The 25,851-nt window shown below is 53.8% G+C and overlaps 1 protein-coding gene across 9 annotated transcripts; it reads right to left on the reverse strand.

Annotated features, from left to right (window-relative positions):
- Window positions 1-237: 237 nt before the first annotated feature.
- On the reverse strand, window positions 238-25,851 carry Otopla (proton channel otopetrin-like a). Of its 9 annotated transcripts, none has more exons than XM_076904277.1 (10): window positions 25,832-25,851; window positions 14,807-15,042; window positions 14,331-14,473; window positions 3,849-4,179; window positions 3,361-3,469; window positions 3,143-3,303; window positions 2,915-3,071; window positions 2,373-2,845; window positions 1,946-2,297; window positions 238-1,776 (listed from the first exon to the last, which is right to left on the reverse strand). In XM_076904277.1, the coding sequence occupies exons 2-10, from the start codon at window positions 15,011-15,013 to the stop codon at window positions 1,082-1,084; spliced, it is 2,628 nt and encodes an 875-aa protein (XP_076760392.1). In that variant the 5' UTR covers window positions 15,014-15,042; window positions 25,832-25,851; the 3' UTR covers window positions 238-1,081. The 9 variants fall into 9 exon arrangements, with proteins under 9 accessions (XP_076760392.1, XP_076760391.1, XP_076760388.1 ...); XM_076904276.1 differs by lacking the exon at window positions 25,832-25,851 and adding an exon at window positions 23,391-23,412; XM_076904273.1 differs by lacking the exon at window positions 25,832-25,851 and adding an exon at window positions 17,984-18,248.

Genomic DNA, 25,851 nt, shown 5'->3' on the forward strand with positions numbered 1-25,851 from the left:
TCGCCGTCTACTTCCTGCTCGCCTTTCGTTTTCGATTATCCCTGCGCGAGAAATGGATCGCACGGTTGCTCGCCTACAAACTATCGTGGGCCACGCTAACGAAGAACGTACACGTTCGCTAATGTGAGGTGACTTCTCAACGGATCGTTCGCTCCCCGTTCCTCGAGGGTGAAACGCGAGGCGATGATTCCGTGGCCCCCGACGCGCGTTGGTCCTGGCGGAGTTTTGGGTGTTTGCCAAAAATCGGGAACTCAAGGAACGAATCGATCGTTGAGACGCTCTCGATGCACGATGGGGCGAAGAGAAGGTACACGTATAATATATATTTATAAAAGTAGAAAATTTGACGGCAGTATATAGAGATCGTAAAAGGGTGTGAAACATGGTGAAAGGAAATGGGCCCTATTTTCGTGAAATGGCATTGCACGTAACATCGTGTTCGTTTTTTTTTTTTTGGTTCTCTCTCTTTAATATCTATGGTTAATCCTCTTTTTGTGCTTCATCGTGGCGAATAGAATCGTCTAATCATACGCTTCGTCCCTGTACGTAATTTTTATTCTCTCGGCGGTGATCGATCGACCTGTCCCTCTTTCTCCCTCGCCCCTTCCTTCACCTCCTTCTCGCTCTTCTTTCGGTCCGATTTCACCGATCGAGAAAGCAACATGGAAGCTGCTTTTCAAGCTAAGCGAACCGAGGTGAAAATATACGTAACGCGCGTAAAAAAATAAAACGACGCTGCGCGAGCCCTCGTTTCCGGTGGCCGCAGCGTCGACAACCCGCGCCATTCGCTCTCTGATCCTCGACTTCCGAATCCCCGACGAGGACCCGTTCCACGCTCGATCGCGACCCGTACGATCTTCTCAAACCTCCACGGCGATTCTTGCGAGGAACGCCTCGAGATACGTCCTCGAAACCTCTCTTACCTTGCCTCTTATCGTTCGAGCCTACGACTCGTCCTCGTCGTCGTTCCAAATCTCTCTTTCTCTCTCTCTCTCTCTCCCTCTCCCTCTATCTCTCAACGATTCCGCTTACGAACGACGATCGCTCCGAGCCCGTCGATCTCGAGGAACGGGTGCCCCGTCTAGTCGAGGCGCGCCTTGTAGCTGGTCTTCCATATCTCCGCGAACGTGACCGCGCTGTGGAACCTGTGGAAGATGCAGAGCGGCAGGGTGACCCTCTGCACGATGGCCCAGGCGAGGAACCCGTAGAAATCGAGCTGCACGGGGTTCGCCATCACTTTCTGCGACTCGAACGTGTAGATCACCCACATGGTCAGGTTGCAGATCAAGAGGAAGGTGACCACCTGCCGTCCAGGCTTGCTACGGTCGTGCTCTGGCAGGTGGACCCTTCTGCGGGAGACGTCCGCGATGAACAGCATCTGCAGGATCACCTGCGCTACGGACAGCAGCCCCGTCAGCATCACCAACAGATTCGGCTCGTGCGTGAACGCGGCCAGAGAGCCGGCGATCACGCTGAACACCGCGTAGACGAACAGCCCAAAACCAGAGACGCGGAGGAGTATGTCGTTCAGGTCGCTCTGCTCCTCCGCCTTGAACTTCAAGCTCTGCACCCGTATGAAACCGACGATTATGGCCACGATCGAGAGGACCATCAGCACGCAATGGGAGACGTCCGCCAGGTAGATCGCGACCAGGCCAAAGTCCGGATGGTGGATCAGCACGAAGAAGAGGATCAGGCAGATCAGCGAGCCGACCAGCAACAGCAGCCCGAAGAACAATCCTTTGCTCGCTCCTACACAGTCCACCCTTGTGTGACCTATTTTTCCGTTCAGAGATCGTTCTTTAGTATACACGAAAACGGATCGTTAATTCGAAGCAAGCTTGCGGTCGATCGTTTCCAAGTCTAGATCAAGATCGTCTCGTCGCGCGACCAGCGAAAGCAATTAGCTGAAGCGGAGCATAACCTGAGAAAGATGGAGAGTTACCTGCGTGAGCCAAGGCGACGGCTCGACGGGACAGCATCGCTTCGAGGCGGCGTTCGAGGTCGGCCTCCACCTGGTGCGGCCAACGGGGATGGCGGCCAATGTGCTTCCACATCACGTAAATCACCGCTGCGCCGATCAGACTGTACTCGATGATGAACGGGAACAGATACGGCTCCGCGTCCTGCACGATGGTGCCCATTATGTTCACGCGGCCGCAAGAGTTCGATATGATCTCCTCGTCCGTCAACGCCTCCGCGTACACTCCGATGTTCGTCTCGATGTTCGCCAGGCTTGGACTCCAGTAGTCGCTGCTGTTCGTTTGATTGCCCACGTCGAAGGTTTGATGTGGCATCTGTTTCGCAAGTAACGAATATACATTTCATTCTCATCGTTAATTATAATCTTGTACGGTTCGATGCGATCCTACCTCGTCCTTGCTGTCCGCTCGAGGCGCGTAAAAGAATTCCATCAGGGAGAACGAGGCGGTGGTCGATGGAGTGGTGGTGGTAGTGGTACTCGTAGTTGTCGTGCTCGTGGTAGTGGGGCTGATCCTCTCCTCGGTGGTAGTTTTCGGCGTGAACGCGGTGAAGAGTGTGGAGAGGGTGTTGGCGGTGGTCGTGGTCAGGTTGGGCAGTGGCGCGGAAGTGGAGGTGGTCGTCGAGCTTGGGGAGTTCCAGACGCTGGTACCAGTGGACGTCGGTGTGGTGACAGCTCTGGCGATCGCTCTAGCCGTGGTCCTCATCATTCGACCCAACGAGGCGGCCGTGGTACTGGCGATGGACGACGTGACGGTCGACGACCGCGTGGCGGTTAATGGCGCCTCGTGTAACAGAGCCACGTCCCGAGGCGCTGTCCCCAATATGGCTCCCGCGTTTCTCATCGAGTGCTGCTTGATGCTCTCTGAACGAAGTGAGACGTTATCGAAATCTCGAGATAAGCTCGCGGTGAACTCGCACGGAATGGACTTACCAAGAATGCCTGCCTCGTACTGGCCCATTTTCTGATGGTGTTTCGTGATCTCCTTGATGCTCTCCAATACGAGGGTGCGGATCCAAACGCAGAGATTGGTGGCCACCACGTGCATCAGCCCGAAACGAGCGATCACTTTGAAGCGGTGGATGTTCAGCTAGGGAAACGTACGATCAACCCTCTGTTTGGAATACCATCACGAGGAATGGAAGATTGTGGTAAACCTACCCTCGAGTTCATGAAGATGAAGTACATCTGCATAAACGTGAAGATCATCTGGAGGACTGGATTCACGCCCTGGAGGATCTGGTAGCACGGTGACGTGGGTGGTACCTCGAAGAAGGTGCCGAATTCTAGACCGTTGTAGACCATCGTACCCAAGCCGAAGGCTGCGAAAAGAATCTCGATAATCTATAGTTCGTCGACCATGAATTTCATCTTCTCACCGATAGCTCCGATTCTAAGGAAGAAGCTCCCATGGCTCTGGTCGTTCTGCGAGGTCTTCCGTTTTCGTAGAGCTCTGGTAGCCACGCCAGCTTCGACGTCCGCTGCATCCTAAATTAATTGTTCCATTCTCAAACAATTGTTCTCGTTAACTTCTAAATTCCTATCGATTCGCTCGATGGAGATATCGAATCTTTGCGATCTCGACAACAAAAAGAACAGCGGGGAGTTTAAAACGAGGACGAAACTGCCGACGTTTCCGTTTAGAAGTACGTTCACGTGATAACGAATGGGCGGACCGTGACGCGCGTGCCTTCTAGTAGATGCTCGATGACTACGGATAACCCACTTACGTCAGCATTAGCAGCGTCTCTTTTAAAACGGTGCCATCGACTGGTGTTCCGTCTTAACCGCGAAGGACGTCCACGTCGACGAATTTGGTACCGGTTTCGCGTGTACTCTAGCCGTCGTAACAAAGAGGAAATCTAACCTGGTACTCCTTCTTATTCTTCGCAGACTTCTGCTCCTTGTCCTTCTTATCCTTCTTCTTGTTCTTCTCCTTAGGCTCCTTGGGCGGTTTCGGCGGTCTCGGGGGCGGCGGTGGCGTGTCGCTTCCTCTCGCGCAGCAGGCGCTTTCTTGCAGCAGGAAGCAGAACACGTACAGGAGGAATAAGATGCTAACACCGTAGAGGTACGTGAAGAAGCCCTCGTAATAATAAAGCGGCAGCTTGTGCGTGACCACCTCGCTTATCACGTAAGCGATGCACACCACCACCAACAGCTTCGCGTAGATAAAGCTCATGATGATGAACAGCGACGTTCTGGAAGAAAGTAAAAAAGGAAACGGTCATTCCTGGGGTTGTTTCTATCAACGCGAACCGCTGACGGATCCCGTAAGCGTCTCCTGAAATTCGCTGCACCCTCGAGTCTCACCGTGTTCTTCGAATTATCTGAACCCTACTACCCTGTCTCGGAGCATCCCCCGTTTTGTTTACGTTGTTGTTCTCCAAGCACGGGACGATCTCGATCTCCATTTTGAACGTTTCCCGCGGAACTGTACGCGTCCCACAGTCACTCTACCTCATCACCACGAATATACCCCGAGTAGATGAACGTCGAGTCGCGTTTAGACGCGGATATCAATTAGCGTCGAGGTTGGATTATTCGCTGGCGTCGACTGCCGCGCTGGACTTACGCGTCGATCGTCTGGCATGCTATTTTCGTTACACGACTACCGTTCGACCGCGATCACTGAACTCGTCGATTGTTCACAGTCTCTTCTGCTGGCGCGTTTCTTTCGACTCTCGCCACCACTCGCCGTGGCCACCGCTCGTACGATTTCAACGGTACACGAGTGGCGATCTCAGCGTCTCGATACCCTGTTCCCTCCGTGTTACGGTAATTCAGCCGTTCGCGAGACACCTGCGAAGCAGAATGGTTCGGACGTTTTCGCTACGCCTCGAGCTCTCTCACGCACTCCTGCACCGTTCTTTTCTCGTTTAAAGGTTAGGTCGCGAGATCGATAATTTGCGTAGGGGAGCGAGCGTTGTCGGCCGATCTCGTCGGAAATTAATCGCGCGCGAAACCGGATCACCATCCTTCGGGCAGCTCGGACCGGTAGACGCAGGCGTGAAACGGCACAATACCGAGGAGACGCCGACTAAGAGAACGGAAGGAGGGTGCCAGAGGAGCGTTTCGAAATCCGCGGAGAGTCAGCAGTGCGAGCGGTGCACCGCGTCGCGACGCTTGCACGGGAATATTGGGGGCTCGCCGACGTACGGTGCATCTTCCTCGAGAAGGGCTTAACCACCCTTTGTCACGCTGCTGCCGTTCCAGGGGCTGGGGCGCAGACTTTATTGTGCTCCGCACGAGTCTGTACACTCGTGTCAGGCATTTTTTTCCCCCTCCTGTTTCTTTCTCCCTTCGACGATCACCGCTGCGCTGGATAAAGGATCGTCATATTTATCCAGGCACAGTCTAATCCGTTCTCTAATCAATCTTCAACGAGCGACCCGATGATATTTCTTCCAACACCTACCTGCGGTTTACCTACGCTGTTCTTTAAATAATCCCCAGGTCACCCCGTTGCGTAATAGCCAAGCGGTATAAAAATACAGATAAGAGATCAGCCTTGCCACTCTACCAGGAAAGGAAGCTCGAACGCAGCCGTGGAACGTTCCACGATGCAAACCGCGAGTACGCTCGCGGCAGCTTGTTCCCAGTTCGAACGTCGCTTCGAATTATCGCGAGAATTTCGCAAACTTTTCCCACGGAACGTATCTTCCAACCCTCGCCGGCAGCAACGCGGCAAAGGGTAGCCGAGAGGCGGAGGAGGGCAGAGGCGGGCGACGCCTCGAGGGATGAAAGTTTTCCAAAGTTTTTCCGCGGCGATGGGAGACAGGCTTGGTTAGAGGGAATAAAGAAAAGAGGCGCATGCCGCGTGTCCCGCGGTACAGCCTTTTTTCCACTTCTCGAGGAGTAAAGCGACGAGAAGTGGAAACACCGGCGGATCGCGGAGAGCGAACCAGGCTGCGGTGGCACCGCTCGATATTTCGAAGTGCCTACTTTCAGCCGCTGGTCTTTCTCTCTGTACCTCTCGCCCTCTCGACTCACCCTCGCCTCATCTGTGTCCTCTCGACGAATTTTCCCTCCGCCTCACCCCCGGCCGTTCAATCACGCCCGTATTCTTCCCGGGGAGCCGTTTACAACCACCCCGGATCGGCTCTACGGTCAACCTCTCGCTATTGTTCGACGCGGTTAAAATCGACGCCGTTCACCGTCCCATTCTGCTGGTATCCCTCTCCTCCTAGTTTCTTTTCAGGACCCGTGCCGCGTTAATTTCCCGTTCTATTTTAACGACGGACGAGTTTAGCGCGGCGTTTCGTACGCGCGGTTCACTCCGCCAGAAGGTTTTAGCGTTATTCTGGGTGTTGCTGGTTGCACGGATCGCTTTGCTGTCGCGCCTCGTTTTGCTCGTGTTACAAGCGGCGGTGGTATGTGCAGCCGCGTCCACGGGACCCGTCACACTGTCTTGTCCCGAGCGTCTAGACCGACGCTAGCTTCGCTTTCAGCCTCTGTTAATGCAATTGCGACCGTGTAACCCGAGATGGTATTGCTCGAGCCGCGTACGCACCGCCGTGTACGTATCGCTGTCACGCTTTACCGCTTGATCGATATTAATAAATTGTAGGTCCGTGCGAAACCAGCTCGCGCCATTATCGCGCGATCGATGCTCGCTCCACGCGTGATTTCATCTCGTAGACATCTCAATTTCGTTCTGCGTCGTTCCATGAGAATGTCACACGGGTAGAAGAGAGGGACGCGCCATCGAGCTCGTTCGCGTTGCTTCGAGAAGCGAGTCGTTCCCCGGTTTCACGCTCGACACGCGTCCATCAATTTCCACGGGAACGGAGGAGGGTGTCGTCGCGCTCAGGGTTAATGCTCGACGGCCTGTCTCACCTTTTCTACCCTGTATGCGAGCCCACCACCAACTGGGGGTTGGCTCGATGTATCGATGATAAATACGCGCGTACGCGGTCCCAAATTAAAATACGCTCGCGCTCCACTTCCTCGATTCCTTTTCAGGAACGATTTCCATTCGTTTGACGGCCGCAACCTCGGTCGGTTAGCTTGGTTCTCTCGGTCTGGGGTAGTAGGTGGTATACGTGCGCGAGTGCATAACTCAGGGGGCGGCTCGCGTATAATGCACACTAGACGCAAGACGCCAGCCACCGCTACGGCTAACGAAGCGCGTCGTAAATAGACACGCCGACGAAACCGTCCACCTCTTGCCGCCATTTCGAGTCGAACGGAACGAGTGTCCCGTAATGAATGACACGGGTACGAAAGGTTGCACCATGGACGCGGAGGATTCTCCAGTAGTCAGGGGAGAGAAACCAGACGCGTCGAGATCGCGAGTCTAGCTGTGCGCGAGAGAAGGAAGCGATTGTAATGCTCGTGAGGAATTTAGAGATTCGTTCGCCCCCTTATATAATTCGTGGCGTTGTCGGCTGGTTGAAAAATTTATTTACCATGCACAATCGCCGACGATTACATCATTCATTACGAGGCTCTGCATTATTCTCTCGTTGCGCCCATTGAAACGGGCACGCATTCACTCGATCCGTTCGCACCCCTTGTCTGTCTCCTTAAATCGTGCGCGCGCTTTGAAAAGCATCGCGCCGCGAGATTCAATGAATGCAATTTATTCCGTCGGACGAACGCCTCAGATCGGCAGCGTGTGATTGGAAATCGTTACGGCCGTCTGCTTAGCCGTCCTCCGAACGGAAACGGCGTTGGACGGCCGTCGTTTCCGGACGCTGGTTTCAGCGCGGACACGCATCTCGTGCGCCGCGCGGCGCTCGCTCCAGTATTCTCGTCGATGCGTTATCGAAATTCCGGATATCTGACCGTACGTCCCACCGGAACAACGATCCTCCCTCCCCCCGTATCTCATCGACGAACTCTCGGAGCTGGCCAAGTATCGAGAAACTGCGCGCGAGCTTGATCGTGGAATTTCTGATAACAGCGACCTAATTAAACCGCGGACCGCCGTGTGCTGTTCGAAATTTTTCGTTAGTTTCTCTCTCGAAATCGAGGGCAATTAAAGAGAACTCAGCTGCGCTGAGCGAACAATTGAAAACTCTGAATCTCGAGAGAGAGAGAGAGAGAGAGGGGTTCAACACGTAAATAATTACCATTCGTTAGCGCGCAGATTACGGTAGTTCCGGTCAAGTGGATTCTTGACCCAGTCCCGTTCCACCGGAGTAATTGCGCCACGGGAAATACGTAACGTTCCAGCTAATCGTAACTTTGAAACGCGCTCGGACGGCGCTGTTCTAATGGCGCGGTTCGCGCGGTGATTTAATCGCAATGATAATGGAACAAGGAGGAACGAACGTCCCAGTTTGATGGATGATTCGATCTCTACGTTCTACAGCCGGTCTTACTTTTTCGCTGGAGTAGAGCGCACGTTCTTCAGCTCCATCTCTTTGTTCGCCGCGTTGTTCTTCTCGGCGTTGTCCTGCGCGTTCGGCGAGGAGTTTTGCGGATTCAGCGGCCTGGTCACAGGAAGCGTCGCTGTGTTGTCCGCCGCGGCTGCCTCCACCTCCACGGTAGCGACCTTGCAATCACCGCCACCGACCATCGCGGATTCCTTCGCCCCTCGGAACGGACCCTAACGATCGGCAAAAGAGACGAGACTGGATCTCACCGGGAAATCGACCGCGATTTCCTATCGAGATCCGACAGGACGAGCTACTGGATTGAACGTCGATTACGCCACGGTCGCCATTTTGGCGAACACCCTCCGTACCACCCGTCCGGACTTTCCACGGAATTTTCTATCGGGAGAACTTCGTTCTTTTGCTATCACCCGTCGAAATGTCCGCGACACTCGCGTCCCGTTTCGAACGATAGGTATAATTCAGGACGAACGAGAAGAATTTGTACGAGTCGAGCGGGTAGTGGTCGACAGGGGCGCGACGCGCGAGAGAGTCGACTCGTGATACGGGTTCGGAGACACCATTTCCGAAAAGGAGGGCAGCAGGCGCGAGTCAAAAACTCTCTCTCCCCGAATTGTTGGTGTCTGTTTATTCGATTCCACGGATCACGCCTGCGCGTTCGTTCCTCGAACTCTTTTTTTTTTTCGAGGACCGCGCTCGAGGCGCACCGCCTCCTGCGATTCGTCTCGAAGGACGATCGAATGAACGTGGGGGTTGCGAAGAAAATTGACGGAACGAAAGACGATCTTGCGTGAATGTTTTTTCCTAGCGAGAATTGTATCGCGAGACGACGCGTACTGGTGCGATCGTTTCCCATCGACCGCGAAGAGACTTGGGTCGAGCCTCGGTCGACCGGTCCTGTCTGGACGATAGAGAAGAAGGGTGGGTCGAGATTTTGGGGCTGGGATTGAAGCCGGGCATAGCCACGATCGAATGCGAGAAAACAAAGCGATAGACGGCGAAGGGACACGAGGGAGCAAAAGCGGCGCAAGGGCGCAAGGGTGAAGGGGGACGCGATCAGAGTTGGGAAAGAACGACGTCGAGAAGAACGGAGGTGGACCACCCCAAAGGTTCTCCTCTCCCTCTGATCCCGCGCACTTGCTCGAACGAGCTAATGGAAAATCCCGTGCACACGACCGAACCTGAACCACGGAGGATCGAGCACTCTCGCTTCGATGACTGATGACGAGCACGGCGACGCGCGGTTGTTGCGATCACCAACCGAGTGCAACGCGCGCGCACACCTCGACGAACCAACTCGACGCGTACCAAACGAACGAACGTACGAACGAACCAACGAACTGTCCCAGCCACCGAGTACGCGACCAAGAAAGCTCACCTGCTGAAGAGGTGGTTGGCTGAAGGTTCTCGCGGTGACTGCACCCAGGGTTCGGCGGAAAAGGGTGTGAAGCGGAGAGACGGAGAAGGGATGGAGGACGGAAGATCGGCGAGAGAAAGAGGAAGTTGATGCTGTTGGGAGAGGAGCGGTGAGGGGTGTAGGAGGAGCAGGCAGACACGCAGAACGGGGGACAGAGAGAAGGAGAGAGAGAGAGAAAGAGCGTTATATATAACGCGTACGTCGCGTAGAATCGGGAAAGGGAGACAGAACGAGCAGGGAAGAGAGAGAGTGAGAGAGTGAGAGAAAGGGAGAGGACGCAGGCAGAAGCTACGAGGGTTAATTCGAGAGGAACGAGAGCGAAGCGAGAGATGGACGGACGGACAGCGGCCAAGCGAGATGGACTATGTTATCGGAGCACGATGAAATGGGGGTAGAATCACGATCGCCGCCCCCAGCATCCCGGAGACTGAGGCTGGCCGGGAGGTCTCTTCCCGGGCAGCGGCAGCTTCTTGCACAAGCGCACTGCGATCCGCGGCCTTTCACTCTATACCCGCTCTTTTCGCCTGTCCCTTTCCCGCTTCCGGCACCCCTTTTTCTCTCCCACACCGTGCACACTCCTTCTCGCGATCTTTCCCCTAGGTGTCCCTCGTCTTTTTCACCCCTTTCGCCTCGTCCCGTCCTTCTTCGACGCGTCTCCGCGTTCCCTTCACCCTTCGCTGTGGTCTCGTACGCGGCAGGCCCAACGAGAATCCTCCACCATGATTCCTCTCGGCTGCTAGGCTACCACCACACTCTGGAAACTCCCTTTGTTACCCAACGGAATCTCGCGTCGCTTCATGAATTTTTTCTCCTCGTACTTTCCATGTCCTCGTTTTCGTCCCCGTTCCTTCCTTGCGCTCCTCTTCTCCCATCTTTCCCTCCGACCCCGCTCGCCGCCACTCTCATCTTTGCCTACGAGACGTTCCCTCGATCCAGCATCGATTAACGGGGCGGCACCTCGATTCGATCCGCGCTTTCCTTTTCAGCTTTTTCCGCGGAACGTCTTCGACTCTTTTTCTTCCTCTCTCTCTCTCTCTCTCTCTTTCCAGCGTTCCTCGCGATCGCGGTCACTGGGTTTTTAGAGTAGCTTCATCGCGTAGCCCGCGAGGTTTCCCATCGGTTGTAGCTCGAGTATTTTCCCGCAACCACCGTCTCGTTTCAACGGATTTTTCAATCTCTCCACCAGCCTGCTTCACCGCCCCGCCTCCTCCCTTTTAATCCGCGCTTTCCGCGGAACCACGACGGCGGAAGTGGTAACGGAAACAAAAATTGCTTATTCCCGGTCCCCGTTATCCTACCCCTCCGCGCCCCATTTTCCTTCTTTTTTTTCCCTCCACGAGTGTTCATTCAGACTCAGCCGATGATAAACGGTGAATAAATATTCAGGCGACGTCCTCTTTTCCATTTATATCCACCGCGATCTCAGGGGTTATTTAAATATCCTTTTAGATCTATTTTCAACCTCCCGGACGTAGCGGATGTTAAAGACGCGGCATCGATGCGTTTACCTAGCCGCCTTTGTACGCCGATCCTCCACCCTATCCGAGCGCGGAGTCGCTGTCTACGGTTAGCGAGAGAATCGGTGAAGCACCCTTTCGCCGGTAGCTCGTCCTGCATCGTCGCTGGGGGAGCCGCGTCTTTTGTCTACCATCAATTCCACTGTGGCGAACGCGTGCGCTATTGCGAATTCTTCTCGCGACCGGTCCCCGATCGATCCCCTCGAAAACTCGCACCCATCGTCCGACCACAACTTTCCAACGAGACGCAGCAGTCTCCTCTCGATCACCCGGCTCCTCCTACACTAACGTCTGTATTAATCATCTCCGTTTCGATCGGACGATTCCGCGCAATTTATTACCGTCCAAATCCCTGTCTGAAACGACAGAGCTGTTTCATCGATATTTTACGATCGCTTTCATCCCCCTCCAGCTGAAACTGTCTTCATTGACACGAAGATCCTCGTCCCCCATTTACTCCGCGTCACGAGAACCGCAAGATCGCGTCCCGGACGCGATAAGTTTTTAATTCCAGGAAAGAGGAGCCAAGTCTCTCCCGCTTCCAGGGACCGTTTCCCTGATAGTTGGTAGAGTTGGCCGCGCACATTCGGCTGCGTTCCCACGGGAGCACCGGTGGATGGGGTGAGAGGTAGGAGATCTGGACTGGGATGGTCGTCCAAGAGGGGGAGGGGGTGGAACGGGGTGATATGCTCTGTGGTTCTGCGACCCACTGACCCGCTCGATAACGCTAGCACCGAGGTCAGTAACCTTACCCTACCACTAAATTCTCCACCGTACGACCCTTTTCGAACCTACTTGACTGGAATCAGTCCCTGATTACGATTGCGATCGGGGATTATCTTTCGCCCCGTCGAAGATTGCCGCGGCTTTGTGTCCTTTGTACAAGGAATCCATCGAGACGTACCTTCATCTGTTCTCCCCCTGGATACCGCGATGGGAAGCTCGCGTAAACCCCGGAAATTCATTATTTTCCAGTAACAACACGCGATCGGAACGAAGCTCGACGAATCGATCCTTCGCCGCTGGGCACCCGCTCTAACCGTTAGCGGGGTTGTTTTTTCGATTCCGGAGGTCGGTGACCGGTTCGCTGCCGCGGATGATCGAAATACTTGGCAAGCGTCTACGGGAAACGAGCGCGGACGCCAACCACGATCAGAGTTTCCCCGTTTTTTTTCCACCCCCGTACGTTAGACAGGTTTTTCGACCCTCGATACAAGCGCGTATCCGATCGCGAGGAATCTCGAGCGCGCGATCGACTGCTGCCGTTGCGATAATCCGTACAAATGGTCGCGTGAGAATAATCGTGGCGCAGCGTGACACGCGATAGAGGCGACCATGGTTCTCGGTTCCTCGTTTCTATTTTTTTTCTTTTTTCCCCCCGTTCGGTTCGCGTTTATCCTCCATCTTCGTTCGATCGTGTCGAGCAGTTTCTTTAAGGGTGGAAGACCGCAGGAGATCGCCAGGCGTGGGGCAACGCGCGGCCGATCGCGTTCCCAGCGATGATCTGGAATCGGGTCACCGATACGGCGCAATACCGGTGTCCCTAGTACCTTTTTTTCTCCGCGTGTTGTAATATCGCGTTGCACGGATTGCGACAGGGCAGACTCACGCACAGCGAGTATTGATTTCGAGTCTCGCTGGCGGTGCTGCCACGATTCCGCGTCTCTAGAACTAAACCCCGGATGAGAGCTCGGAGCGAAGATCAGTAAAATCGCGACCTCTTTCAATTTTAGTCGAATCTGGATAAATCTCTGTTACGAAGATACTATTCGATAAGCAACTGGATACGAAGACTCGTTAAGAAGGCGGTCGATTTAGAATTTTTTTAAACTTATACTGAGAAATACTCGAGAGTAACGGAAATCTTTCAAACGATCGTATCGCAATTTTAATTCAATCGCAAGGAGAATCAAATTTTTTTAAATAAAATCGCGTCCTTCAGCGTGCGCGGTCCTTTTAAAGAATCTCGAGTAAGTCTCTCGGTTTTTTACCACCGATCGAGCACGGTACACCTCGAGGTCGTCGACGCAGCTTACCTTCTTCGGATGCAACTCGCACCGCCCGAGGGCCGCTTCAAGATGGCGTTCCTCTTTAACCGCGCATATTAACGAGGATAAATCTTGACGCAGAGGGAGGTTGCCCTCGTGTACAAAGACACGTTCGACGAGCCAGATAACGAAACTCCGGAACTTCCTGCCTCCGTGCATCTTTCCTCTTGACGCACGGCTTTCAAAGCACGACGCAAGTTCGCGCGTTAATCACCCCTCGAGAGCGAGCCTCGGGAGCCGACGATGCATAGATCGCGATCTTTTCTCTCTCTCTCTCCCTCCCCCGTGACTTAATCTACGATGACATCCGACAAATCGGAGCGCGGACGGAGCATAGTTTCGATCCTCTGCTCTCTCGGGGACGTAACAGAGATTCCAGTGGACCGCGTTATCGTCGGAACGCGGATGTTCGCAATGGACTTTCAAGAGTTCACGTACCGTTTCCGTTCGTAAACGTCAATACGGTGATTCCCCGAAATAAACGATTCCCCGGGCAGCCGGTTAACAAACGAGCCGCGTCCCCATGGAATTCGACGAGTCGAGGCAGCTATCGGTGCGTCTGCCAGCCGATGGGGTCGTAAAACGCGGAACAGTGCTCGACTTTGGTTATTTTCGGCTGGCTGACCGAAGGATACCAGGAACGGTACGTTTCGCGATAGCGGGAAATCGTAACAGGCCACGTGGCTCTACGGTTTCCTTCTATCTTCGAGCTGGAGTCGCGATGCGAATTATAATTAACCGGCGAGGCGTTCGATTGTTCTCTGAACCCACGCGCGTTTCCGTAATAACCTATTTTTATTCACGCGTCGAAGACAGCAGCGAGATGAGAAAACAAAGGAGGCACGAGGAGGCGCGGGTCGCGCGTTTATGCAAATCTCGGTTGCAGCCGCGCGAAGGCAATTGCGCGACACCCGGCGAGGAAGACGTCCTCGACAGGGGACACGGAGCGCGGAAAAAAGGGGCACTCGCGAGCGGGGTCCCGTCGTCCCGGGGATGTTAAGAATGCGCTCGTAAGAATGTACTCACTTTGCGTTCTTTGGCAGCGTGCCAGCCGCCGGGGCAGGGTGCGTAGGAGTGAGACAGAGGGGTGGATTGTTCGCGTTTTGAGGCACCAGGGGCTGTCTCGCGTGCGCCGGCGACGTGTGCGAACCGTAACCGTCGGAATTCAGCTGGAACCAACAGATTAGTCGTCTGTAATCAGCCGCCTCCAATGGTCGACGGACGAGTGTGCGTCTTTTCGCAGTACGGAGAAATCGAGCGAGGAATCTGTCGAATTAAATGCCAACGCCTTATAACTCGCGGCGTCTACTTAAATGCGTGAAACTGATATCGTTGAAATCTGCTTCGATAAATTCCTCGTGCCTCTCCGCGTATTTAGTACCGTCGAGTCGACTAAATGAACGAGAGTGAAAGTGAAAGTAACCACCGGCGAAATCGAACGATCCCGCTCGTTTAGTCGGATGTCACGGGAGAAACCCTCCAAGTTGGAGCGGCGCGTGTACCTTGACAACGGTGCCGATCAGCGAATCTGGCGGCATTTCCGGCGGCTCGGGTATAACACCCGGGTTCGTGTGGGCAGGGTAATCGTTGTGGAGATTCGGCTCCTTGACAGGAGTGCCGTCTAGCCGCTCCATGTCCAGGCTGTCTGTCGGCGTCGGCTGTGAGAGCAGGCGCTCCTTCATCTCGTGGAGATACGGACACCGTTGCATCTCTTCAGAGTTGATGTTCCTCGGTCGATCTGGAAAGCAACCAGGCATCGTCCGGTTAAGAGACGTGGCGAGAGGAAGCTGGCTCTCTCAGAAGCTTAACCGTCGTTCTACCCGTCAAACGTTTTCATTCGACGACGTTAATCACCGGTCCCGCGATCGATAATCGCGACAGAAGCGTTCCCTCGATCGACGCGAGGGATGATCGCCAGAGTCCAAGGGGGACAATCGAATCGAACAGTCCGAAGGCTTCCCGCGCACTTAAACCCATCCCGTCCCATTGGGATTAGAACCTCTCTCACCTCGTTAAGTTCCATCGAACGCGCGTTTACCGTACGCTCGTACCTCTTCGACGCGATTCACCTAGTTCGCGCGACCAGCGGCGACCTTCGAAACGAGACACTCGAACGCGGGGATGATCTTACCGCGTCTACCTTTCCTGCCTCTTCTCTCCGTTCTCTCGACAACTAGCCTGGCGAACGCGGAGCGCATCGTTTTCCTCGTTAAGAAACGGCGAAACGATCGATTCGGAAGTTCAGAGTTCACCAGTCGACCCCCGCGCAGCCTTCGAGGTTGAGAACTTACTCGACGCCACGGTGTCCATCGCGTGTTAGTCGGTCGAAAGGTCTCGCGATCGACGACGCGCGATAGGGAATCGAACGCGATCGAACCGGCACTGGTTCAAGGGGAAGTCTCATCCTCGTCGTAGTCGCGGCTCGCTCTCTCCCCATAGCGGAGATCGCCAAACATGGCACTGCGAACGGGCAACGCCGGGGACCGCTAGTCACGCGCGTTCATCTTTCCGCGCGGGCACGCTTCGGGGAACTCGAGGAGCACGAGACGGGAAAGCGAATGAGAGCCGTCGAGCACGTATCGTGGCTCGTTCGAGTTCTTTTTTACGTCCTCCTCGAGTGGCGCTCGACGGAGTGCCCGTAGTATCGAGCGGGACTTTGCGCCAATTATCGTCGAGGCGATTGATACCTATTTGTGTTCGCCGTCTAAATCGTTGTTGTTTCGATATCGACGCTACAGAATTTGTATTCCGTTCATTGGTCAAAGCAAACGGCTATCAGCTAAACCTGACGAATGTAAGAAGAAAGTGAACATCGATCGGGGGATGAATTTTTAATTTTCCAGCTCTACGCTCGAATTACGGTTCGGTGGAAATGGCACGGTTTTCCAGTGAAAAGCGTATCGATTCTCGTGTACGCCAGGTAAATAGGTCATACGACGCAGCGCTGGTAATTAGCAGGACTAACGAGTTTACGTAAGAACGGGTTGCTCGCGCGTTTCGCAGGTAGCCACCGTTTCGTGGACGATCGGCGAATCGGATTTCTAAGCCGCCTCCCTCTCGCGGAAAGGTGTCGATTGCCGTCGGTTTCGCGTGATTAACTGGGTCGTTCGTTGGGGAACCGTTTAATTTCCACGATACGACATATTGAGCTACATATTTAATACATATTGAGCTACGTATTGGGAAACGGTCAGCATTTTTCTTCGCCGCTCTCGCAGCGAAAACGGGGTGAAATGAAATGGCGCGAGGCCTGGTGTCAACGCGCTTCGAATTCGCGTTGCTCTATATTTACCGGCGCGTTACTTGCAGCAACGGTGTTCAAACAGGGGAGAAATTATTGATTATCGAACGTTGCTGCGCGTGAAGTTAACGGAAGCGATTATTTATAACTGCTGGGGAACCGATGACACCGGCGCGAACAATAAATAAACCGGTCGAACGAAACGATCCCGTGTACCATATACGCGTGGTGCCGTGGAAATGTCTAAGCGGAATGAAATAATCGCAATGCGTAACACGTGTGACGCAACGCCGATATTTTCAAGCAGATCTTTTTCAATTGTCTATTTCGCGGAGGAAACACGACGGCATCTTTATTTTTATCGTTGACCGTACGCGATCGGAGTTACGTACCGTCTGCTACGATTCGAATCGCATACATATTTCCGAGGCCGCAGCATCGAACGAATCAGACGATGTACCGAACGGAGTAACCACGATGTTGCGTACGAATGTTAGCTGTCGAATAAATTCTAACGAGCGCGTATTTCTACTCGCTGCGCATGCCGAATTGCGTAGCGGACCCAACGAGCCGTTTCGTAGAAATCCTCCACTGTCACAAGTATATTTCGGTTGTCAAGAGGTGTATATTTGGGACGCTCGACGACTTTGAAACATCCACTGGTCGGTTAATACATAAAACGGGAACAATGCTGTACGACGACAACGAGATGGAATCTGAAAAAGTTATTCGCGAGGGAAGCAACGGTTACTTGAATGAAACTGGGAGAGAAACGTGGCTCGGTGGATCGAAGGACGAGGGGTGGAGAGAGCGAGGACGTAGTTACTGACCTACCTCGAGTTACGATTGCGAGCTATTTCCGCGAAGAAACGAGCGAGAACAAGAAGATAGTAGCGGCCGTGGGGTGGCAACGACCGACCGCAGCGTAAATACACGGAAGCGTCTTCGGAGAAGAACAAAAGAGGGATCTAAAGGGGGCAAAGTCGCCTCGAAGAGACACTTTTTCTCCCTCTTCCCGTCGTACCTTTATTTATTTTTATTTCCCGTCTTTTAAACGGGGGTAATGTAAAATGTGCACGCGAAAGTGAAGGGGTTTCGAGGAGAAATTGAAGGGATGGCGTGACGCGTATCGCGAGCACGAACCGCGGCGGTGAGTCGTACAAGGGGGAATTCAACAAGTGCAGGGAACGGTTAAACGGAATAATCGGTCCGGTTAGAAGTGCGGAAGGGGTGGAACGAGCGCGAGATGATGAGCTCGGATCGCGGAACAGTCATAATCGATACGGGTGATTTCTCGTTAACGAACGAGCACTGGAAAGCGATCGAGTTAAAACAGCGAATGCGGTTGTGCGTTAAACAGAGGTCGGGAAGAGGGAGCGACAGACAGAGAGAGAGAGAGAAAGACAGAGTGTAAAGTAATCGGAAAATCCTTGGTTACCTGTGTGCGAGAAAGGCTGATACAGGATTCTAACGCGAACCCGCCGGCAGCTAGTTTGTTCCGCGGGAGTAAGCGACCTATCCGAACGCGGGTCCGGGTGACGCCGCGGCGTCGCGGTGCCCACTGCAAGCTCACGTTCCATTCGTTCTCTCTCGAGACGCGCTCGCGAATCGTGCTGATTGCCTCGTATTCTTGCACATCGCCGGCTGTGTATTTAGAAATCCGCGGTTCGTCACCGTCACGCAGAGTTTTAATCACGATCCACGAAGAGGGCGCGGGTGGCGAGAAGAGGTTCCTCCGCCTTCCTATATTCTCCTTCCCATATCCCCGTATTTTTGTCCTCCTCTAGAGGCAGATAGATCCGCGTGGCGTCCCGGCTTCTCTCCTACTTGCTTCCTCTCTTTCACCTTCCGCACGCTTTGGTTCACCGCGGTTACGGCCTCCGGTGTTCGCGCGTCCCTGTCCAATTAACGGCGCGGCCGCCCGTCTCTCTACTCGCGAACGAACAACGAAAAGGGACACGCGTGTGCGCACGTGTGCGAGCGCTTCAGCGTGCGACACGTGCGAGCCAGCTCGGCAAATGTGGAATTATTTCTGCCTTTTGCCACGTACCCCCTACCTGTCTCTTCCCACGCTACCTTGCTTTCCCCCTTCCTTCGTGCCTGCCTTCGAACGACGCTTGCTCGCTCGTGAGCCCGACGACGGCGTCGACGCCGATACCGGCCTCCAGAACCGCCAGCTACCCGCCACCATTCCGCCATTCCGCGCGATTCACCGATCGCTATTACAGATCTCGCCTTGTCAGCGAGCTACCGTCCGTTCACCAACCACCCCCATCCCCATCGCTCCCATCGATCCACCCTAGCGACCGCTAATGGAACACCGGGATAGGGAACTTAATTTACTCCCTCGTCGCTTTTCAGTCCCTCGCGAACAATTCGCGCGCCCGATAGATATCAGTTTTTCTCCCTCGCCTCTTTTGTCTCCCCGCTTCCAACCTGCTCCCGTCCGGAATCACCAAGATCCTGCTCGCGACGCGTATTTTATTACGTCCCGCGTCCGTTTTCTCTCCTCCCCGTTGCCCCTCGATTCGACCTCGTTCGATATTTTCGAATTCTGCCCGCGCTCATCCAGTTTGCGACCGGATTTAACGAGCAACCCTCCATCTCGTGCACCCGGCTCGAGGGCGTCCCGCGTGTTCAATCCGACCGATCCTCCGCGGGCCACGTAAACGTTTCAATTGTGCGCGCGACGCATCTGGTAATGGATCAAAGATCTTGAATGACGCGTCTTGGGATGGTATTCCTTTCAGCCTGGCTTTCGCGCGATTTCGGTCATCGGTCGCGGTTTCTTCGAGTCCGCGATCGATCGATCGATAGACTCGAGCCGGCTAATGGATTCTCGACTGCGAGACCGCCATCGAGACGGCATTGTCGCGCGTCTCGATCTCCTTCTTGTATTGTACTCTCGATAAGAATTGTAGAAACGTCGCCAATTATCGTATCGCCGAGGAATCAAAGAATTCCGTGGAAATCGCTAATACAGCCGGCGGATGCCTAATTAATTTCTTCTTTTCTCGTTGCATCCTAGAATTAGCATTTGAAATGCACCGGCGGCCCGTCCAAGTTCTCTAGAACGGCTCTACGGTTCTCGAGATCCATCCCCGTTTTCCTACCCCGGCCGCTTTCTCGTTTATTAATATTCACCCCCTCGTGTTCCCGTTTCGCTTGATTTCTTCGAATGTTTTGTTTCCAGCTCGAGTGCTTTCCGCTTCCGCGGCTTTTCGATTCAATTTCGCGCATCGAGCCGAACCTTCGTCCTCGCCCTCCGCTCTCTCGACCTCGGCTGTCTTTGTTCGCGAGCGTCTACCGCGAATAGAAGCGCGGAGGACGCGTCGAGGATCGTCGTCCCGGAATAAGCTCTCCTCCACGTTTGAAAGCCCGCGATAAACGGCTCGTCTTCTCGGAGATCGGTGATCTATAACGAATCGGCTGGTGACACACTTTCCCGACTAATCCCAGCGCATCCGATTGACTCGTCGCGAGATCGATTATTTCATTGCCTGAGAACGACGCCAATTATTATGGAAATCTACGCCTCCGTTTCAAGCAAGCTAAGCGCCGGAGATATCGCGATGCAGCAATTAAGACGCGGCTTTTACACGGCATCAACGATTATTCGTTTGCGCCGCAACCAACGTAGCGTGCATTCCGTCCGTCGAGGTTTTCGCGCGAGCCTTGCTTCCTTCAGCGTCGCCCACAATAGCCATCGCGTAAAAAGACCGCCGTATAAATGTCCGTCGGCTGAACACTGAAATGGAACTCGAGCCAGCGGGGTAACCCAGTTTCGCAGCTCGCAATTTAATTTAGACACACCGCTGGATCGCTGGAGCGCGCCGCGCCGGCTCTGTGCATCCGTCGTACGGTTTTGCGGCGGTGTGTCTTTTTAATCTCCGTGCCCCGGGATGCGGTAACGAATCGCGCGAGTGAAAGTTTCGGTTGTTCAATCCCGGTCGGTGTTTGCGGCTACGCGAACTCCTGCCCGCGAGCAATTGCGCGCGGCGAGGTCGAGCTGGCACACCGCGAGGGTGCGTGGGATAAAGTGGGCATGTAATTAAAAATGAAGCACGTGCTTCTATGCAATCGCAGCGGGAGTCGAGATCCTGTCGCTCCTCGAGTTCCGACACTATTACTCTGCGCTCGTCGAATTCCTGTCTACGGTTAGTCAGCAATTCCCCCGCGATTTCAGGCTACTCACCGCGTAACGGAAGATCGCTCAGAGGAATCCTTGCCTCGAAAGAGGAGAAAAAGAGAGTCGAATGAATCGAAGGGGGAATAGTATCGTCTCTCGGTCGAGGTAGTAGTGAATGGCGGACCGTTTCGAAGGGGAATCGGATCGCGCAGGAAGCCAGCGCGTCCAATACGTACGCGGATTTGCGCGATGTCGGAGGAGCAACACGTATCGAGCCGGAAGGCTAGCAAGAGGTTTCAATGAGCAGGTCACACGAGAACGTAGGGTCACAGATCGTACGGTAGTAACCGGGAAACAAAAACACCGCGGGGTTATCGCGCCGGCTCCGCCCGTACTCGCGTCCTCGAACCTGATCGATATGCCCGCTTGCTCTCGACATTCTCGGCAACATATCGAACCTGACCTGGGTATTTCGGGTCCACGAGATGCTGGTTACCCTTTCCTTCGCCCCGACCTTCTCCTTCGTTCTATTTTCTTGCCCCAATCTTTTGCCCCGTCGAGTGGAAACGCGATTTGCGATTTCATTTCGAGAACGCCGTCCGCGATTCACCGTTCAATCAATTTTTCGCAGTGAAAATTGGACACGACACGGTTCCCCACTTTGCGGACCGTTTTCTCCAAATTATCCGAATCTCTGAACAAACAATCGCTTGTTTACGACGCCTCGCTGATCGAGTGCAGGCCGTCGTACAGGTTAGAATCGAAATAGGTTAGGGTGCATCCACCCTTCGCGGCACCCCTTCGAACCATAACACCCTATCGTGCTCGTTTACATCGTCGTCAAAGAGAACCATTCTTAATAACCCATACGCACCTCTTTTGCGTATACACGTAAACTAGATCACCACCGACAGTTCACCATTCCTATACCAATTCGATCATCGTAACCGATATCAAACAGTGCTCTAGTCTCGCGACTCTGTCAGATCTAATCTGAACACGGTTCACCCTGTTCACTGCTCCTCGAGTCCCTGTTATCTAGCCTCGCCACTGATGAAACCGACCCCTCCAGCTGCCTTTTTACGCGCGACCATAAAAAAGGTTAAAGGGGATGAGCGTTGTCTAAGGTCGAACACGAAGAGGGAGGCTTACGGTAGTCCTCTGTCCGTAGTGGCCAGCGTAGAGGAGGAGGCCTCGAAGCCGGCGCGGTTCACGTACGGCGCGTCACGCGGCGTCACAACAACAATCGGCAACCGGAAGCGGAGGCGGCCGATCGATTTGGCCGGCCGGTCGTGGACCTCGAAAAAGCGGCACGCCGAGCTGCTGCCGCGGCACCCGACGCACGGAACACGGCCAGACTGCATGGCGACCACCTGTGAGCTTCGTGCCGGCGCCGGCGTCGCGACGCCCACGTACCGTCCATCGACCCAGCCGCGTCACCGCGACGAGATACCGCGACCTCGCTCGACCGAACCTGCGGACCCGGGATCGGTCGAGGATCCGCGCTCTTTTCCTCCATCGGGTAAAAAATGCCACGGTTTTCATTTCGTAACGCGATTCCACGGCGAGGAGACGCTTGCCTCGTCCATAAATGGGGGCGGTTTTTATGCTTAAGATTGCACGACCGAACGAGCGAAACGTTTCACTCGAGAGAGCGAAATAAAGAATTGTTTTTTTTTGTTTTTGATTATTCAGGAGATGCGAGGTTTTGTTCTCGCAGCTAGGGAAATGGTACCGACTGCGAGTGGGGCAGTAAGAAATAATTCAAGCGACTGCAACAAAACGGAGTCACGGGGCGGTGTTGTGCTTCTCGGAAAATGGAGCAAAGTGTTGGCGCAGTTTTCCAACGAGCCGGGGAGTCGCAAACATCTATTGTTCCGCGAGTCTACTAGAACCGAATGCTTCGACTTTCGTTCGAGTTACGAGTTCGTCGTATTCGATCTACCTCGTCGTTCGAATCAAAGTCATTGTCGTGATCGATAAAACTCGATGGAGAAATAGACCGTAGGACTGTTCGTCCAGCGATTCGAAATTCCATTCTACGGTTCGTTCCTTTTTCTCGTGAGCGGGGTATGCGAAAAAAGCGATCGTAAATTCAGGCGCGGATGCTACGTGGCTTTGGGAAGGCCTATACCGCAGGAGCGGGGTATCGCGCTCGTAAGATAATAATCGCAGCAATTACGATGATTACAACCGCCATTGTTCTTCCCGTCCGATATTATCCGCTTTCCGCGCTTCTAGGTATTCTCTGCCGGTTCCACGAAGCGGCGAAAGCGCGCGCGTTAGTTGGAGGGTAAAAAAAGAAAAAAAAAAGAGAGAGGAGACGCGAAACGGAGGGAAAAAAATATGACGCGGAGAGGGATGTTTGAAGGCAAAAACTGGGTCGGACGGTGGGACCGTAATCGGGAGCAACGCGCTTCGCGCGACGTTTCCAACAATCGAATGTTTAGACGAGTTTGCGAGAGCCTCCCGTAGAAACGACGTGGCCTGTGAAACGAGAGACGACATTCGATCAGATGCAACCGTCGACCGGAGGAAAAATTCTATTACGACGGATCTGTTACTCGTCGGTTTAAGCCAGCGATCCTCGCGCGTGCTTTCACCGGTCGGCGGAAAGCGTCGCGTTCGACGAACAATAAAGGAGAAATCGTGACTGAAGCCACTGAACGTTTTGCAATAATCTTCATCCTTAAATAACCTGATTTCGGTTCCTTACCTCCATAGCGAATATCGATATTCTTCCACGAAAGGTCAGCGAGAGATCCACTGGCAAACTCTGCTTCGAACGAGGCTGCTCGATTAAACTCGTCGATCACTGATAATTTCGAAAAATGCCACTAATCAAAATCGACGTACAGACCAGAGAGCGGTTGACTGTCAGGCAACGAAAAACCGTCTGTCTGGGTTCCTCGACGTCTGCCCTCTCGAAACCTCGCGAACCTCGTAATTGCTGGTGGCGAGGCACTCGCGTCGCGATTGGCGGCTCGCACACGAATAATCGTGGTTTTATGATGGGCGCCCGTCGCGATACCTCGTTCCTTTCTCTTCGAGGATCGCGACTTCCCTTCGGCTCTTGTCGCTTCACGGTTCGCGCGTCCTCGAAATTTTACACCACCGGTCGGTACGCGCGTCCCAATCGAACGTTTCCGTGTTATGCGATTGTAAAGTGTTTCGAATTACGGCTGGCCAAATGCGCCTTGATAAGCTTTAGAAAGCGAAACGCGGCGTTTCTTCTATTGTCGCTATTCGTGTCCCCGGTGACAAGTGACATTCGTTTGATTCGCCTCGCAACGCAAGATACGCGACGTGCTTGTTAATGCGGGTCGTAACACGAGACTACCGCGTACTCTGCTCGTTAGCTCGCGACGTTTCAGTGTTCGAATTGTACTGTTGGAATTTGAAGCCTGGAAATTCGCGTTGCCACGGTGCTCGCGAGGGACGCGTCTCCCCGACAGACGTCCCAGAAATTCTTCCCTGTTCGCTTTAATCTTGAACGCTCCAAAGCGTCCTTGCGCGCGACGAATTTCTTTGATGTACGCTAAGCACTGCGAACTGTACTGTCGTCGCCCAAGTTTCCGCTCGTGTCGGAAGAGTACGAAGAACGTTGTGTTAAGTTGGACACCTTCTAAATCGTATTGAAACCGTCTCTATAATTAATCCTCCGAGTAACGCAAGAATTTAAGGGGGTCGCTGATAAAAATTGGAACGTTGTTTTATTATTTCATAATCTTCCTACGAAACGAGCTATTATTTCCAGGTTAGAGGCAATCAATGGCGTAATTTGTAAGAATTTTATCGCTCGTTACGTACGAGGACATTTTACGGGCGTCCGAAAGGAAGAAGGGTCGGCCGCCCCTTCCAGTTTCCCATTTTCAGCACCCTCGTCCAACTCGCACCCCGACCTCGCCAGCGTGGTTCAATGCCACGGCCTGGTGAACCCAGACACCCGGTACACACGCGCGCATCCACACGATCCTCCCCGTATACGTGGGTGTTCGTGTTCGAGCGGGTCCGCGATTTTTATTTGCCGGACCTTGACTCGATTTTTGGCTCGTGCGTCGCTGGAAGTGCTGGTCGATAAGTTTGGTAACCGCCATTGTTCGCGTCGTAACGCGAGGGCTTTCAATTACGGCAACATGTTAATTGGCCCGTTATCGATTAGGGGTGCTCGCGGTGAAAGTTCCACGCTGGTGGGGAGGACCGATCGAATATTTGTGTCGAAAAAAAATTCATGTTCATGGTCATCCCTCCATTGATCGCGTTGCCATTTGTTATTCGTCGCATCGAATGAAAATCTCAACGAAGAAGTGCGCTGCGAGGAACAGAGAATCGATAAGACGAGATAAAAAGTAGGCAGCAAGATGCAACAATGGAGAAAAGAGTCGATTCCCGCGTCAGAGGCGTTAATTAACGGCGATCTGTCCATCACATTCGCTTATCGATTAGCGGAACGTTATCCCGTAATCGGACGATGTTGCGCGAGTAATTAGCTCGACCTCCGATGCTATTATCCCGGCTGTTATGTATACCTGTACCTGATGCGTTCGTTACACGCGACCGGCTTGGTGATCGATAAAGCTCGCGTGGAAATTGTTTTGCTGTGAAAAGTCGTTGACCGCGAAAGCGTCGTCGGAACCGAAATGCATCGCGTTCCGATCCTCCTCGCGCCGTTTACGCGGCTTTTCGCACTCGATCCACGGCCAAACCATAAATTCTCTAATTGGCCATGATCGCGTTCGCCATCGCGCGATCTTAACGCGACATCGTATTCTTCGTACGACGGTTCCGTCGACATTCGTGCAAAGAACGATAAGTCGGTAAGCGTCGTTGCAGCATGGCGAGCGTTTCACGGGACACCTTATAGGGTGCGTCATTAAGCGACAGAGCGCGGGAAAAGTCTGAGAACGCGTTTCGGTTGTCCACGTTCCCCTGACGAGCGTGGACTCGCTCTGACTTCGAATTTCTTTCGTCGACGACAATCGTACGAGCCGATTCTCTCCCGTAAGTTTGCATAAAACCTCCGAGACGGTGGAGCGTCTTTGAATAGTCGGCAAATTGCGACGAAATCGGATAATCCCGCGCGGCGAGGTAAGGCAAGGGATGAAAAGCGCAAGGGAGAAAGGCCACTCGACGCGCACTTACGCGAAGCATACTCACCCGTCCATTAAGCAGCGACG

Source organism: Xylocopa sonorina, chromosome 11, assembly GCF_050948175.1.
Source record: "Xylocopa sonorina isolate GNS202 chromosome 11, iyXylSono1_principal, whole genome shotgun sequence".
Taxonomy (NCBI): domain Eukaryota; kingdom Metazoa; phylum Arthropoda; class Insecta; order Hymenoptera; family Apidae; genus Xylocopa; species Xylocopa sonorina.